Raw genomic sequence first — 17,618 nt, forward strand, 5'->3', positions numbered from 1 at the left:
TATTAGGGCATGAAAGCAGAGCTGGCTAAAGTGAACTGGCAAATGAGGTTAAGGGATAGGTCAGTAGAGGTTCAGTGGGAGAATACACAGAATAGATACATTCCAATAAGAAAGAAAAATTCCAAGGGGAGGGCCCACCATCCATGGTTAACTAAAAAATTTAAAGACGGTATCAAACTTAAAGAAAAAGCACAAAGACTGGTGGCAGGTCAGAAGATTGGAAAGAACATAAAGAACAGCAAAGAATGACAAAAAGATTAATAAGGAGGGAAAAATTAGAGAATGAGAGAAAGCTAGCTAGTAACATAAAAATGATAGTAAGAGCTTCCATAGATAGTTAAATAAGAAAAGAGTTAACAAAGTGAGTGTTGGTCCTATAGAGAGTGGGTCTGGGGAATTGATAATGGAAACTAGGGAGATGGTGAATGAATTAAACAGGAATTTTGCTTCAGTCTTCACTATAGAGGGACACAGGCAACATCCCGGGAATAGCTGTAAATCTGGAAATGGAAGGGCGGAGAGGAACTCAGGAAATTTACAATCACCAGGGAAGTGGTATTGAGCAAATTGTTGGGGCTGTGGGCTGACAAATCCCCAGGTCCAGATGGACTTCACCCTAAGATCTGGAAGGAAGTGGCTAGTGAGATAGTTGATGCACTGGTTTTAATTTTCCAATATTCCCTACAGCAGGATTTTTACCTCGTTGGGCAGGTAGGCCCGGGAGTGGGTGCAAAACCTATTGCCGCCTGCAATTGGACCCTGAAGTGATTTCATGCTGAAGTGAATTGCGCTGAGCATCACTGGGGTGGGAGTGGGTGGGAGCGGGCGGGAGTGGGTGGGAGCGGGTAGGAGCGGGTGGGAGCGGGAGGGAGCGGGTGGGAGCGGGTGGAGGGTGGGTGGGAGTGGGCGGGAGCGGGTGGAGGGTGAGCACAGATGTTTGCACATGTGGGCAGGTGTGTGCACTAAAAACTTTCTGAAGGCACAGAGCTGCCTCAGAGAGATGAAGATTTCTAAAAACGTAAATAAAGATACTAAAAATGTTATAACATGTCCCATCATGACTCTGTCACGTGAGCAGGGACATGTTATAAATGAGATTTCAACATTTTTATTTTATTTTTAATTCCTGTTGGAAACCTCATCCCACCAATGGATGAGGGTTCATAAAAAAGTCAAAGGCCACTTGGCCTTTTCACCTGCCTGCCAACTGAATGGTTGGACAGGCAGTGAAAAATCCAATTTAATTAATTGATTAATGGCCTTAATAGGCCTAATTGTCGGTGGGCGCGCTGCTGCCTCTTGTGCATGTCCGCTGAGCGAAACATTGCAAGAGTGCGTGATGACATCAAGACGCTTGCCCGACGTCATTGCGCAGTATTTTACTCTCGCTCTGGTCAGGCGCACGTCCGCCCAATGAGAGAAAAATTCTGCCCCTAGATTCGGGGAAGGTTTAATTAGATTGGAAAATAGCAAATATAACTCCTTTATTCAGAAAGGGAGGGAGACAGAAAGTAGGACACTTTAAGCCAGTTAGCCTAATATCTGTCATTGGGAAAATGTTAGAAGCTATTATTAAAGATGTTATAGCAGGGCACTTAGAAAAATTCAAGGTAACCAGGCAGAGTCAATATGGTTTTTGTGAAAGGGAAATCATGTTTAACCAATTTATTGGAGTTCTTTGAAGAAGCCACATGTGCTGTGGATAAAGGGGAACCAGTGGATGTACTGTACTTAGGTTGCCAGAAGCATTTGATAAGGTGCCACATCAAATGTTATTGCAGAAAATAAAAGCTCCTGGTGTAGGGGGTAACATATTGGCATGGACAGAAGATTGGTTGGCTAACAGGAAGCAGAGAGTAGGTATAAATGGGTCTTTTTCTGGTTGGCAGGATGTGACGATTGGTGTGTCACAGGGATCAGTGCTGGGGCCTCAACTGTTTACAATTTATATAAATGACTTGGATGAAGGGACTGAATGTATGGTGGCTAAATTTGCTGATGACACAAAGATAGGTAGGAAAGTAAATTGTGAAAAGGACATAAGGAGGCTATTATATAATATTATAGATATAATATTATAGATAGGTTAAGTAAGTGGGCAAAGATCTGGCAAATGGAATATAATATGCGAAAATTTCATTTTGACAAGAAGAATAAAAAAGAAGCTTATTATCTAAATGGTGAGAGATTGCAGAACTCTGAGATTCAGAGGGATCTGGGTGTCCTAGTGCATAAATCGCATAAGGTTAGTTTGCAGGTACAGCAGGTAATTAGGAAAGCTAATAGAATATAATCATTTATTGTGAGGGGAATTGATTACAAATGTAGGGAGGTTATGCTTTATTTATACAGGGCATTGGTGAGGCCACATCTGGAGTATTGTGCACAGTATTAGTCTCCTTATTTAAAGAAAGATGTAAATGCATTAGAAGCAGTTCAGACATTTACTAGTCTAATACCGGGAATGGGCAGGTTGTCTTATGTGGAAAGGTTGGACAGGTTAGGCTTGTATCCACTGGAGTTTAGAAGAGTAAGAGACGACTTAATTGAAACAAATAAGATCCTGAGGGGTCTTGACAGGGAGAATGTGGAGAGGATGTTTCCTCTTGTGGGAGAATCTAGAACTAGGGGTCACTGTTTAAAAATAAGGGGTCGCTCATTTAAGACAGAGATGAGGAGAAATCTCTTCTCTCAAGGGGTCGTGAGTCTTTGGAACTCTCTTCCTCAAAAGGTGGTGGATACAGAGTCTTTGAATATTTTTAAGGCAGATTGAGATAGATTCTCGATTAACAAGGGGGTGAAAGGTTATCAGGGGTAAGCAGGAATGGCAGGAGGTTACAATCAGATCAGCCATGATCTTATTGAATGGCGGAGCAGGTTCGAGGGGCCGAATGGCCTACTCCTGCTCCTGATTCGTATGTTTATATGTACAAGTAGCAGATGGAGTGTAAACTGATATATTTTCGCAGAAGGGATAGGGGCAGTCATAGAGGCAACGTAGACTTAATGGAACAGTTCTAAAGAGTGTTCAAGGACAGAGGGACCTAGGGGTTCATGTGCATTGATCTTTGAATGTAGCAGGACATGTTGAGAGAGTAGGTCGCAAAGCAAATGGGATTTTGTACTTCACAAATAGAGGCATGGAGCATAAAGCAGGGACGTTATTCTGAACCTTTCCAAAGCTCTGGCCCAGCCCCAACTAGTGTATTGGATCCAGTTCTGCTCATCACACTTTGGGAATGGCTTCCTTTTGAGCTGTAATGAGTCTTTGATTTTATGAATCTCCAAGGGGGAATAATTGGTTCACTCTTTGAAAGAGCCAGCATGGATCTGAGGTGCCGAATGGCTTCCTCATGTGCTATATATGATGTTATGAGACAGTAAGTTACTCACCCCTTCTGATTTCATGTCTGGGTAGATGCAGGTCTCCCCTCCACTGGTAAAGTTGCAGTAAACCTTAAAGGAATCTCCATGACATCCTTGATTAGGATCAATCCAATATTCACCTGGTGCAGGGAGAGGGGCAAAAATACACACTCTTACACTGTGAAAATAATTCTGCTTCCTCTGTACAGCCTCTCCATCAATATAATGAAACAGAACACATCGGAAACACACAGCAGACGTCTATCTGCTGGATTGTCAGGAGCAAAGAGATTCCTCAGTAAAGTGAAATTCTTCATTCCGATGACTGTAAGAAACACTGAGGCCTGCTTTACCTCTTCAATCTCATTCACAATGAAAAACTGTTCCATTTACTCGACATAAACTACAAGGTCCATAGTAGCTGGATCAAAAGCCTCTAAAGCCCCTAATCATGATGATCCCATCCTCGTCACCATTTGAAGTGTTTTGTCACTGTTAAGAATACACACGCATAGCTATCTGCTTCTGAACTCCCAACTTCCTGTATGAAAAACAGAAGGTCCCTTTATTCCTCATTCTTCACCAGAGGGTAATACATCTGGGATTTTGCAGCTGTTATATAACAATTTTTTTTAAGTGCAATAACCTTTTACAAAAAATCATAGGCCAGAAATTTTAGCTCGGTGGGTGGGAGCCCGCCTGACCCAACCAAGTGTGAACTGACGCACGATGATGTCGGCCGAGTGTGCCAAAGTGAACACACAGCCGTGCGATAGTTCGATCGCGGGTGTGTGCTGGAGTCAGAAACGTGCCCACCTACAATTAAAAGGCCTGTTAAGGCCATTAAGTTATCAATTGTCATTAATTTTTTGCTGCCCATTCAACCTAACGGTTGGCAGGCAGGTGAAAAGGTCAAACCGTGGATGAGGTTTCCAAAAGCAAATAGAAATAAAATAAAAGCTTTATTTTTTAAAATTAAAAACATGTCCCTGCTCATGTGACAGAGTCACGTGAGGGGAGATGTTTTATTACATTTTTCTGTTGTTTATTAATTTTTTCAATATCTTCTTCATCTCCCAGAGGCAACTCCATGCCTCAGGGAGATTATTCAGTGCTATCCCTGGAACCATTCTGGTAAATCTCCTTTGCACCCTCTCAAGGACTCTCACATCCTTTTATTATTTTTATAACCTCCAGTCTCATTGGTGTTGGGCAACGAGATGGGAAGGATGCACGTTGAAGACTAGGGCAGGGGAGCATTAAAGGAAGGTTGGCCCAGTGGAGGAAGGGAAGTGGCAGAGGCAGCTGATTGGATCACTTCGATCCTATTGACAAAGAGACCCTGAGCTCCTTGCATTTATTGTTGGATGTGAGGGTGCAGGGGACAGGGGGGAAATAGTTGCAATGGGAAAACAGGCTGGCGGGGGGAGGTTACCTTCAGGTCCCAGGATGATCCTGGAATAGTGATCAGGCAAGATATATAAAAAAAAGGTTCCACTCTAAAGGGGCTGCAGGAGCAGAGATACCTGAGTGTATACGTGCATCAATCATTGAAGATGGCAGGACTGGTTGAGTAAGCAGTTAATAAAGCAGACAGTATCTTGGGCTTTATTAATAGGGACATAGAGTACAAGAGCAGGGAGGTTATGTTGAACACTAGGTCAGCATCAGCTGGAGTATGGTGTACAGTTCTAGGCACCGCATTTTAGGTAGGATGTGAAGGCACTGGAGAGAGTACAGAAAAGATTAACAAGAATGGCTCCAGGGATGAGGAACTTCAGTTTTGAAGACAGATTGGAGAAGTTAGCACTGTTTGCTTGGAGAGAAGACAGCTGAGAGGAGATTTGATTGAGATGTTCAAAACCATGAGGGTCTGGACAGTGTAGATAGGGAGAAACTGTTCTGCACTCATGAAAGGATCGAGAACGAGAGGGCACAGATTTAAAGTAATTGGCAAAAGAAGTAACAGTGACATAAGGAAAAAACCTTTCCACCCAGTGAGTGGATAAGGTCTGGAATGCACTGCCCGAGAATGTGGTGGGGGCAGGTTCAACTGAAACATTCAAAAGGGAATTAGACTGTTACCTGAAAAGGAAGAAAGCAGGGTTACTGGGAGAAAGCGGTGGATGGAACTAAGAGAATTGCTCAGTGGGACAGCTGGTGCAGGCATAATGGGCCGAATGGCCTCCTTCTGTGCCATAACAACGCTATGATTCTGTGATTGAGAAGGCGTTGGTGAGCTGCCTTCTCGAATCGCTGTAGTTACACAGACTGAAGCTGCAAGGGAGAGATTATTTCCTCTGGTGTGGGTGTGGGTGGTGGTGGGGGTGGGTAGTGGGGTTGGGGGTGGGGTGGAGTCCAAAACAAGGGGGTAGAACTTAAAAATCCAAGCTGGGCTGCTCAGGGAAGATATCAACAAACAGTTCCTCATACAAAAACAGAGTGGAAATCTGGGCCTCTCCCTTACCCAAAATGGGAGGTCTGGAAGCTGGTGGAGTTTTCAAGACTGAGATTGATAGATTTCTTTTTATGATAGATTCCTTCAAGGGATTTAGAGCAAAGGAGAGTAAATAGAGTTAAGATGTAGATCAGGCAATGATTTATTGACTGGTGGAACAGGCCTAAGCTACTAAATGTCCTCCTCTTGTGCCTGTGAATGGAGGATCAGGCTCAAAGGGCTGAATGGTCTCCTCATGTTCCTTCACTTACCATCAGGGAAGTCTGGGTGAGATAGCTGGAGGTCCTTGCAGGTCCGAGCTGGGTTGGCGTGTGTGCCCATTGGGTTTTTCATTCGATCAACTTCCATTTTCAAGTTGTCAAGAGAGCCAAAGATATCCTCCATGCCATTGGTATAATCCAGGATGTTGTCCCTCTCGTCTGCCTGCATCCCATCGGAAGATCTTCGTGTCTTCTTTGGTGACCGGATTGGCAGAGGCTGGATGACCTCACCTGGTGGGCCCTTTAAGTTAACAAATAAAATGGTGAGCCAATCAAACCCTTCCTCAGAATAAAACAAAGCCTGATATCAAAATTATGGGAACGCCCTGCCTGAAAGGGCAGTGGAAGCGGATTCAATAATAACTTTCAAAAGGGAATTGGATAAATACTTGAAGGGGAAAAGTTGCTGGGCTATGTGGAAAGAGCAGGGGGAGTGCTAATTGGATCGTGCTTTCAAAGAGCTAACACAGGCGTGATGGGCTGAATGGCCTCCCTCTGTGCTGTATGTTGAGCGTGAGTCAGAATCAGAGAGTGCATTCCAGATTGCAAAAACTCGCTGTGTAAAGAGAATTCTCCTCATGTCCCCCTCTGTTTCTTTTGCTGATGAATTAAGTGAATCGATTCACTGGGTTGGACAATCTCATTCGGTGTTTTGGATAAACAAGTCAATGAAAGGGAAAGGGAAGTTCATAGTTGACCAAGCAGTGCTCTGACCCTATAGACTTTGAGCCTGCCTAATTGGCAAACGTGGTGTAATTGTGGTGGAGTCTAGGCATAGTTGGCAAGGCTGGCATTTAGCCCCCATCCCTTGTATCCCTGATGTTCAATATGACAGTCCCCTGCCAGGCCACTTCAGAGAGCGGTTAAGGGTTAACCACGCCGGTTTGGGGCTGGAGGCACATGGAGAGCAGTGGATTTCCTTCCCTAAAGGAGTTTTTAATGACAATCTCACAGCTACATGGTCACTTTTACCAGACCAGCATTTCATTTCTAGAATATTCTCTAGATTATGAATCCAGGAACTGACCCTTCTCCCTAACTCTACACCTTTCAAAGTTTCTTAAAGAGGAGGGATTAACAGGTAAGCTCCTGGTGAAACTCAGTAATAAATATTTCCAGACTGGACAGGCTCAACATTTCGAGATACAGGATTTTGAGGGTAAGACTTGAGATCAGAGCTTAATTTCAGATTGAGTAAAAAATTACAAAGTTATACAAACTGAAATGATTTCATTCTCTAGCATCTGTCTGTAAATATTTAGCAGGAGGATTGGGTTACAAACAACTTAAAATTCATTAATTCCCTTTATCACAGCAGTGGCTACATTTAAACCCGTTTCATTGGCTGTGAAGCACTTTGGGGAGTCCTGAGATTCTGAAAGGCACAATAAAAATGCAAGTTCCTTCTTTCAACCTGTCCAAAATGGTGATTAAGATTTTGCTTTCTTTTGAGTAAAGTTCTGAACCAACATTTTCACTGAGTGAATACTGAACCATCACCATTCCCTAGAGTCATATTGAAACTTACCGGAGGTCCAGGAAGTCCAATTAAACCACTATCTCCTTTCTGACCAGCAGGACCCTGAAACCAAACACAGGCAGACAAAGGCTTAGCAACTTGAGGGACACATAGAAAACATGCAGACAGTGGAACCACATTTTCACCGAATCACAAAGACTCTACAGTCTGTAAAGATAGCTCGCCAGACCTGAATCTATTCTAACCCATTTCCAACAGGTCCCATTTTTGCCAGCAGGAGGAAGGGGTGGGTCGTGATGAACACAGGGGGGTAAAACCCAAACTCAGCAGGGCCATTTGAACTTAGTGCAAGAGCTTTTGTAATCTGTTGCAAAGGCCTTAACCCACAGCATGAAATGGAGTAGATGTAAACACTCTTGATGGGAGGATAAGCTCTGCTTAAGTGTCCCACTCTTTAAACATTAAAAAAAAAACAAGCTGAAGCTGTCACAAAGTTAAAAGAAAACTGTTTTGATTGACAGTACATCTGGTGTAGGATAGGAGATATCATTAGCATCTGGTCATGCAGTTTTAATAGAGTTATTTGTTGACATTTCCCAAAGGGCTATTATTATGTCATTATGAATGCTTGGTTAAGTTCCAAAAGCTATAATTTTCTCAGCAGGGAGTTCTAGGTTCACAGTTTGATTGACAATTTAAAGAAGCTATTAATAGATTAGCTGTCTTTGATGTGGGATCTGAATAGAAGATTTTTTTGTGTTTCTTAAGAATTTAACAAGGGGGGATTTAAAAGTTTTGAATAGTTTTCAAGAATGGGAGTATTTTCTCACTATCAAGTGTGCATTAGATTTTTAGAAGCTTTTTTCTTTCATCTCCACATAGCTCCTTTGGCAATCCCATGGTGGATACTTGGTGAATGGCTCACCATCCTTACTTGGAAATATATCACTGTTCCTTCACTGTCGCTGCGTCAAAATCCTGGAACTCCCTCCCTAACAGCACTGTGGGTGTACCTACACCACATGGACTGCAGCGGTTCAAGAAGGTAACTCACCACCACCTTCTCAAAGGCAATAAATGCTGGCCCAGCCAGCGAAGCCCACATCCCGTGAATCAATATTAAAAAATAGGGGCTATGAGGGGGTGGACGGGAGGCACGGAGGTGTGAGGGGGGGCTGAGGGTCAAATGGCCATAATAGCTTCTAATAAAATTGGGGCAAATACCCAAAGAGCTGAGGTGGGTATTCTAATCAGTCCACTGCGACTCTTGCCTGCTCAGGATCTGCTTTCAGGGTCAAAGGACCAAACCCTATACTTGCCCCAGCCCCCTGGAGTGAACATTATGTGCATTAAGGCACTTTTTACTGAGGTGGATCTGGTGGGTTGGGAAATTTCCAGACTCAAGCTAACCACCTCCATAGTGAAAATCCGGCCCAATGATTTTGAAGAGGAAAGGAAAAGGAAAAGTGTGTGATCACTTACCGTCGAACCCTTCGAACCCTTTGGACCCAGTGGACCCTGTGATCAAACAGACAGAATTCAGAAACTCCTCAAAGCCGAAAGCATCTCACAGACAGATTCACCGAGGTCCTGCCACTCTGTGAGAGCGACTGATTCAATCACTGTTCAGTGACAAATTACACTGCAACACTTTACATTAAGCCATTGGTCCTATTATGCAGAGAATGTTCCAGAAGCAATGAAAAGAATCCTGATTTCCAAGCACAGACTAGCACAGTGCTTGCAGCACAGAAACAGGCCATTCAGCCCATCTGCTCCGTGCTGGTGCTGCTGCTCCACACGAGCCTCCTCCCACCCCCTCTTCATCTCCCCCTATCAGCAGATTCTTCTGTTCCTTTCTCCCTCATGTGTTTATCCAGCTTCCCCCTTAAATACTTTGACACTACTCACCTGAACCACCCCCTGTGGGAGTGAGTTCCACATTCTCCCCACTCTCTGGGTAGAGACGTTTCTCCTGAATTCCCAGTTGGATTTCTTATATTTCTGGCCTTTAGTTCTGGTTTTCCCCACAAGTGAAAACATTATCTCTATGTTTAACCCACCAATGGCTTCCATAATTTGAAAAGCCTCTATCTGGTGACCCCTCAGCCTCCTCTTTTCTAAAGGGAAGAGCCCCAGCCTGTTCAGCCTTTCCCGATAGCTGTAAACTCTCAGTTAAACCAAAGCCCTTTCTGTCCTCTAGTATGATACTAAAGATCCCATGTCAGTGTTTTGAAGGAGAACAGGGGAGTTATGCCCAATCACAGAATTGTTACAGCACAGGAGGCCATTTGGCCCATTGTGTCTGCACCTGCTCTCTGAATGAGCAATTCCCTTAGTGCCGCTCCCGCCTTCTCCCCGTAATCCTGCACATTCTTCCTTTTCAGGTAACAGTCTAATTCCCTTTCAAATGCTTCAGTTGAACCTGCCTCCACCACATATTCAGGCAGCGCATTCCAGATCCTAACCACTCGCTGTGTGAAAACATTTCCCCTCATTTTTGCTTCTTTTACTAATTACTTTAAATCTGTGCCCTCTCGTTCTCGATCCTTCCACCAATGGGAACAGTTTCTCCATATCTACTCTGTCCAGACCCCTCATGATTTTGAGCACCTTGATCAAATCTCCTCGACCTTCTCTCCTTCAAGGAAAACAGTCCCAACTTCTCCAATCTATCTTCAAAGTGAAGTTCCTCATCCCTGGAGCCATTCTCGTGAAACTTTCCTGCACTCTCTCCAGTGCCTTCACATCCTTCCTAAAGTGCAGAGCCCAGACTGTACACAATACTCCAGCTGAGGCCAAACTAGTGACTTATACAAGTTCAACATAATCGCCTTACTCTAGTACTCTATGCCCCTATTAATAAAGCCCAGGGTACTATATGCTTTATTAACTGCTCTCTCAACCTGTCCTACCACCGTCAATGATCTATACACATATACCCCCAGCTCCCTCTGCTCCTGCATCCCCTTTAGAATTGTGCCCTTTATTTTATATTATCTCTCCATGATCTTCCTACAAAAATAAATCACTTCACATTTCCCTGCATTGAACCACTCCACCAACTTGTCTTTGTCCTTTCGAAGTTCTCCACTGTCCTCCTCATAGTTCACAATGTTTCTAAGTTTTGTATCATCTACAAACTTTGAAACTGTCCCCTGCACACCGAGATCTAGGTCATTAATATATATCAGGAAAAGCAAGGGTCCCAATACTGACCCTGGGGAACTCCACTACAAACCTTCCACCAGCCCGAAAAACACCCATTGACCATTACTCTCTGTCTCCTGTTTTTCAGCCACTCTTGTCCTGGGGTGAATGTCACGTTCTGAATGCTGAAAATCAATAGTCCTGTTTATGAGGAATTGTTTAAAGTTTCTCTCTTTTTCACTTACAGGTAAACCGGGGGGTCCGGGGGGCCCAATGGGTCCTGAAGCTCCAGTAATGCCCTAGGAAGAAACAAAAAAGACAGAACACATGAGCAGTGACAAATCATCAAACCTGAGGCATTTGTTTGGGGATGAAATTTAAATGATGCTAAATTTTTCTGTGTCAAAATTTTGTTTCCAGGTCATGATGGCCTCAGTCATCAGCCCAAACCTGACATCCCTCCGAGGCCTCTGGGCTCCTCCAATCCCAGCCTCTTGAGCACTGACAATTTTAATTGTTCCCCTATTGGTGGCTGTTCCTTCAGCTGTCTGGACTGTAGAAATTCCCTTCCTCTCTCTCTCTCTCCTCTTTTAAGACACATCTTAAAACCGACCCTTTTGACCAAATATTTGGTCACTTGTTCAAATATCTCCTGTGAAGCACTTTGAAAAATTTTGCTGTGTTAAAGGTGCTATATAAATGCACATTGTTATGATTAAAATCTCAGTTTCCTTCAGTGATGTAAAGAGAATATTCGTATCTCCACTTGTACCCAGTCCACTGCATTATTGGAATTCTTATTTTCCGTTAAACTCCAGACTTTGCTTGATAAAAATGTGGGTGCTGGGTTCCACAGAGCAAATCCAGCAGCTAGTGAATCCTCAAACAGATGTTAAGGACCTAACAGAAGAAGGAGGCCATTCAGCTCCTTGAACCTGTTCCACCAAATGCAGAAAACAGCCATAAGGCAGGAACGTTAGAACTTAAGAAACAGGAGCAGCAGTTGATCATTTGACTCCTCGAGCCTGCTCCACCATTCAATAACCTCACGGCTGGTCTTCTGCCACAACTCCATTTTGCACCCGCTCCTCATATCCCTTAATTCCCTGAGATACCAAATATCTGTCTATCCCAGTCTTAAATGTTTCCAACAATGGAGCATCCACAACTCTCTGGGGTAGAGAATTCCAAAGATCACAACCCTTTGAGTGAAGTAATTTCTCCTTGTCTCAGTCCTAAATGATCAGCCCCTTATCCTGAGACTGTGCTCCCAAGCACTCAAAGGCTGCACTATATTCATTCATGGAGCGTTGGCATCAATGACAAGGGCTGCAGTTATTTCTTATTCTAACTGTCCTTGAGAAAGAGTTTGGTGAACTGAGGGAAACTTCAATATCTTTCTAAAAATCCAATATTGTTTGTATTTAACATTTCATTGCAAGTACTGTTTAAGTGCAAGTACTGTTTAAATTCTAAGTCCAGGGGCCCAAGCAGGAAGATGGAAGCTATCCACTGGCAGCAGCTGAAATAGTTCATTAAGAAAGCTGGCTTGAACTGGTCTTTGCTGTACCTGGGCTCAGCTAATCCCTTTGTTTAGAACATACAAATTCAGACATTCTCAGTGTGACCAGCATTAAGTGTGCGACCCCAATGGAGTATGAGATTTTGGTGAGCTGAGGGAGTTTGGTGAGGAGGGGGGAGGTGCTCCTATGCTTTTTCTAACTTTTTCACCCTGTAGGAACTGATTCTTGCTCTACCACAGAGAAAGAAGCTAGCTATCTGGTGAGTATCTAGTAAGTGGACAAGGTCTGTTCTATTCCTAAGGCTTAAAATAGTACAGGAATTTGTGGTAAGCTTAATAAATGTATAAAAGAAAATAAATAATTGAATAAAATAATTAAGTAATTAATTAAAGACAGGTGATGTGTCATGGCTGCAGCAGGTGGGAACACCTGAAAGCCAGTGTGATCCAGGGCAAACACATCTGCACTAAGTATCTGCGGCTTGAGGAACTTCGGCTCAGAGTCATCGAGCTGGAGGCTGAGCTGCAGACACTGCGACACATCATGGAGAGGGAAAGTTACCTGGAAGCTTTGTACCAAGAGGCGATCACACCCGTTAGGATAGGATCTACTGATTTGGAAGGTGGTCAGGGACAGGAGAGTGTAACTGTGTCTGAAGCAGGTGAGGTGACCCAGAGGGCACGAGTGTAGGAGTGTGAGCCTCTAATTTTCCAACAGGTTTGAGGTTCTCTCAGTTTGTCTGGATGAGAGTGGGGGCCGCAGGGTGGATGAGCAAACTGACCATGGCCCCGTGGTACAGAAAGCCATCCAAGTGGGGGGAGCACAAACAAATGTAGTGGTAGTAGGGGACAGGATAGTGAGGAAGGCTGTGACGAGTGGTGTGCCACAGGGATCAGTGCTGGGGCCTCAACTTTTTATAATTTATACAAATGACTTGGATGAAGGGACCAAAGGTATGGTGGCTAGATTTGCTGAAAACACAAAGATAGGTAGGAAAGTAAATTGCGAAAAGGACATAAGGAGGCTACAAGGGACATTGACAAGTAAAATGAGTGGGAAAAGATCTGTAAAATAGAGTATGGTGTGGGCAAATGTGAAGTTGTCTAGTTTGGCAGAAAGAATGAAAAATAAGCTTATTATCTAAATGGTGAGAGATTGCAGAGCTCTGAGATTCAGAAGGATCTGGGTGTCCTAGTGCATGAATCACAAAAGGTTAGTGTACAGGTACAGCAGGTAATTAGGAAAGTTAATACTATGTTATAATTTATTGGGAGGGGAATTGAATACAAAAGTAGGGAGGTTATGCTTCAGTTATACAGGGCACTGGTGAGACTACATCTGGAGTATTGTGTACAGTATTGGTCTCCTCATTTAAACAAGGATGTAAATGCGTTAGAAGCAGTTCAGAGAAGGTTTACTAGACTAATACCAGGAGTGGGTGGGCTGTCTTATGAGGGAAGGTTGGACAGGTTAGGCTTGTACCCACTGGAGTTTAGAAGAGTAAGAGGAGACTTGATTGAAACCTTTAAGATCCTGAGGGGTCTTGACCAGGTGGATGTGGGGAGGATGTTTCCTCTTGTGGGAGAATCTAGAACTAGGGGTCACTGTTTAAAAATAAGGGGTCACTTATTTAATGCAGAGATGAGGAGAATTTTTTTCTCTCAGAGGGTCGTGAGTCTTTGGAACTCACATCCTCAAAAGGCGGTGGAAGCAGAGTCTTTGAATATTTTTAAGGCAGAGCTAGATAGATTCTTGATTAACAAGGGGGTGAAAGGTTATTGGGGGTGGGCAGGAATGTGGGGTTGACGTTACATTCAGATCACCCATGATCTTATTGAATGGCAGAGCAGGTTCGAGGGGCCGAGTGGCCACTCCTGCTCCTAATTCATATGTTGGTATGTAGGTCAGTTCAGAATCAGCCACATTGCTGTGGATCTGGAGTCACAGGCCGGCCAGATTGGATAGGCATGGTGGATTTCCTTCCCTAAAGGACATTAGTGAAACGATTAGGTTTAAACAGGAATCTGGTTCTCCCATTGTTACTATTACTGAGGGGAGCTTTTTATACCAATTTATTCATTTCAATTTAAACACCCCCAGCTGCCTGGCTGGATTTAGCTCATGTATCAAGGCCACTGGATTACTAACCCAGAAATATTATCGGTTCTCCTTCATATACCCCCTGTTTGACCGCATCAGTGTCAGAGGGTCAGTACTGAGGGAGTGCTGCACTGTCAGAGGGTCAGTACTGAGGGAGTGCTGCACTGTCAGAGAGTCAGTACTGAGGGAGTGCTGCACAGTCAGAGGTGTTAAAGAGAAGGCCTGCACCAGTAGTTGAATTGTATGTTAAAGATCCCATGGTCAGTTTGAAGGAAGAGCAGGAGATGTAACCTTTAGCCTTGGCCAAGATTCCTCCCTCAAACAAATCCACTGAGATCAAATGAAACATGTACTCATCACAGGCTGTTGGTGTAATCTTTCTACAGTTGCTTCACAATCGAGGCTAAGTGTCCTCTTCAAGGCCCTCCAGTACTTGCACTGGGTGGTCACTGTCACATTGTTATTTGTGGGATCTTGCTGTGTACAAAATAGCCACTGCAATTCCTGAATTATGTGAGTGCCCTTATTTTAAAAGTATTTCATTGGCTGTAATGTACTTTGGGACATCCTGAGGTGGTGAAAGGCACTATAGAAATGCAAGACATTTTGTGTAAAACTGCTTTTTGTGCAGCAGAGAATATGATCTCAGTGTGAGCCTACAACCGAATGTCTTACTAAAGCAATAATGAATAAGATTTGCTTACAATGTCTCCTTTGATTCCTGGGGTGCCCTGTGGCCCAGGGAGTCCTCGGTCTCCTTTCTCACCCTGTTCACCTGGAGGTCCGATCAGTCCAATTAGACCTGGGTGGCCCTACCACAAACAAAACATCCATCTGAGCATCTTCAACATCTTCATTCATTTAATTTGCAAATGAGTGATTTTAATATGAAGAAAGTGTTGTGTTTAACATGAACTCAAGCTGAAGATTTCAGACTTGCAAGTAACAAACAGCAGATTAACAAATCACAGCATCAAACTCACTCACCTTCTCCCCCTTGTTTCCTGGAACCCCCTTCAATCCTGGCAAACCAGGAGGGCCCTAGAGCAAGAAGATTCAATTAGAATCGCATACGCATGGTCTTCTCAAACCAGGCCCCATCGCCAACTGGTGATTATTCCCCGTATCTAAACCTGTGCTGTACCTGTCCTGTGAGTGTTTGATGGAGACAGTGTAGAGGGAGCTTTACTCTGTATCTAACCCTGTGCAGTACCTGTCCTGTGAGTGTTTGATGGAGACAGTGTAGAGGGAGCTTTACTCTGTATCTAACCCCGTGCTGTACCTGTCCTGGGAGTGTTTGATGGGGACGGTGTAGAGGGAGCTTTACTCTGTATCTAACCCCGTGCTGTATCTGTCCTGGGAGTGTTTGATGGGGACGGTGTAGAGGGAGCTTTACTCTGTATCTAACCCCGTGCTGTACCTGTCCTGGGAGTGTTTGATGGGGACGGTGTAGAGGGAGCTTTACTCTGTATCTAACCCCGTGCTGTACCTGTCCTGGGAGTGTTTGATGGGGACAGTGTAGAGGGAGCTTTACTCTGTATCTAACCCCGTGCTGTACCTGTCCTGGGAGTGTTTGATGGGGACGGTGTAGAGGGAGCTTTACTCTGTATCTAACCCCGTGCTGTACCTGTCCTGGGAGTGTTTGATGGGGACGGTGTAGAGGGAGCTTTACTCTGTATCTAACCCCGTGCTGTACCTGTCCTGGGGTGTTTGATGGGGACAGTGTAGAGGGAGCTTTACTCTGTATCTAACCCCGTGTTGTACCTGTCCTGGGGTGTTTGATGGGGACCGTGGAAGTCTGAAATTGTCCGGAGTGTATACTATCATACAGCTAGTGAGCTCATAACTCCACATGACTTGTACAAAAATACAAAGTGTAACAACTACAGTTTATAAAATTCTGCTTATAACATTAAAATGATGGAGGATTAACTCCTCCAATTCTGGCCTCTTGCGTATTTTCGATTTTATTTGCTCCACCATTGGTGGCAGTGCCTTCAGACGTCTGGAGCTTAACTCTTAAATTCCCTCCCCAAACCTCTCCGCCTCTCGACATCTCTCTCCTTTTAATAGATGCTCCATAAAACCTCCTCCTTTGACCAAGCTTCTGTTTACCTGTCCTAATCTCTCCTCACATAACCTGAGGTCAATGTTGGTCAGATCTCTGCTCTTGTGAGGCAATTTGGGTGTTACTGTGCTGAACACACTTTATGAATTTAAGTGGTAGCTTCACTATTTCAAATGTTGAGGGAGGAATTCAATTAGTGGGCCGTGTGGTTCTGTTGCTTTTCTACAGTCAGACGATAAAACAGCAACACAAAATATTCACTTACAATTGGTCCTGGTGGTCCATCTTGACCAGGTGGTCCAGGGAGACCTTGTTCACCCTACAAAGTAGATCATTTTTGTACAATTATTCCACGTCAATTCCATCTAATATCAAAATCCAATTATAATGTCAAAGGTTTCTGGTGGTTTCCGTGTTTGTACTTACAACAGGGCCAGGAATTCCTCGTAAACCCTCAGGGCCTGATTTTCCTGGAGGTCCCTGAGGTCCCACTGGGCCAGTCTTGCCTGGAGGTCCCTCTGCACCTGCTTCACCCTGGGTCAAGAAAGGAGGTCAAAGGTCAGCATTACAATCAACTTCTTGTCAACACTTCACACTTATCAGGGGTTTATGGCCTGACAGATTTCAGGGCAATGTATTTTTTTTCATTTATTTATGGGCCAGCATTTATTGCCCATCCCTAATTACCCTTGAGAAGGTGGTGGTGAGCTGCCTTCTTAAACCGCTGCAGTCCATGTGGTGTGGGTACACTCACAGTGCTGTTAGGGAGGGAGTTCTAGGATTTTGACCCAGCGATAGTGAAGGAACGGCGATATATTTTCAAGTCAGGATGGTGAGATTCTTGGAGGGGAACTTCCAGGCGGTGGTGTTCCCATCTATCTGCTGCCCTTGTCCTTCTAGATGGTGTGGTTGTTGGTTTGGAAGGTGCTATTGAAGGAGCCTTGGTGAGTTCCTGCAGTGCATCTTGTAGATGGTACACACTGCTGCTACTGTGTGTTGAAGGAGCCTTGGTTTTTAGTGCCTTAGATCCTTGACTGATAAGGGAGTCAAAGGTCATTGAGGTAGACAGGAAAGTAAAAGCCCCAATCAGATCAGCCATTATCTTATCAAATGGCTGAGCAGACACAAGGGGCCGAATGGCCTCCTCCTGCTCCTAATTCATATGCAAGTTTCTACAGAGCATCTTCTATTTGGTACACAGTGCTGCTACTGT

General features: G+C 44.2%; 1 protein-coding gene across 1 annotated transcript in view; it reads right to left on the bottom strand.

Moving 5' to 3' along the window:
• LOC144692126 (uncharacterized) overlaps positions 1 to 17,618 on the bottom strand; it is a 161,816-nt gene that overhangs the window by 5,196 nt on the left and 139,002 nt on the right. The window contains exons 30-38 of the mRNA XM_078560623.1: positions 16,832 to 16,939; positions 16,671 to 16,724; positions 15,325 to 15,378; positions 15,042 to 15,149; positions 10,960 to 11,013; positions 9,047 to 9,082; positions 7,613 to 7,666; positions 6,076 to 6,325; positions 3,394 to 3,506 (exon numbers count right to left, since the gene is read on the bottom strand). Coding sequence (XP_078416749.1) covers positions 3,394 to 3,506; positions 6,076 to 6,325; positions 7,613 to 7,666; positions 9,047 to 9,082; positions 10,960 to 11,013; positions 15,042 to 15,149; positions 15,325 to 15,378; positions 16,671 to 16,724; positions 16,832 to 16,939 — 831 coding nt within the window. The remainder of the gene's footprint in view (positions 1 to 3,393; positions 3,507 to 6,075; positions 6,326 to 7,612; positions 7,667 to 9,046; positions 9,083 to 10,959; positions 11,014 to 15,041; positions 15,150 to 15,324; positions 15,379 to 16,670; positions 16,725 to 16,831; positions 16,940 to 17,618) is intronic.

Source organism: Cetorhinus maximus, chromosome 17 (genome assembly GCF_964194155.1).
Source record: "Cetorhinus maximus chromosome 17, sCetMax3.hap1.1, whole genome shotgun sequence".
NCBI lineage: Eukaryota > Metazoa > Chordata > Chondrichthyes > Lamniformes > Cetorhinidae > Cetorhinus > Cetorhinus maximus.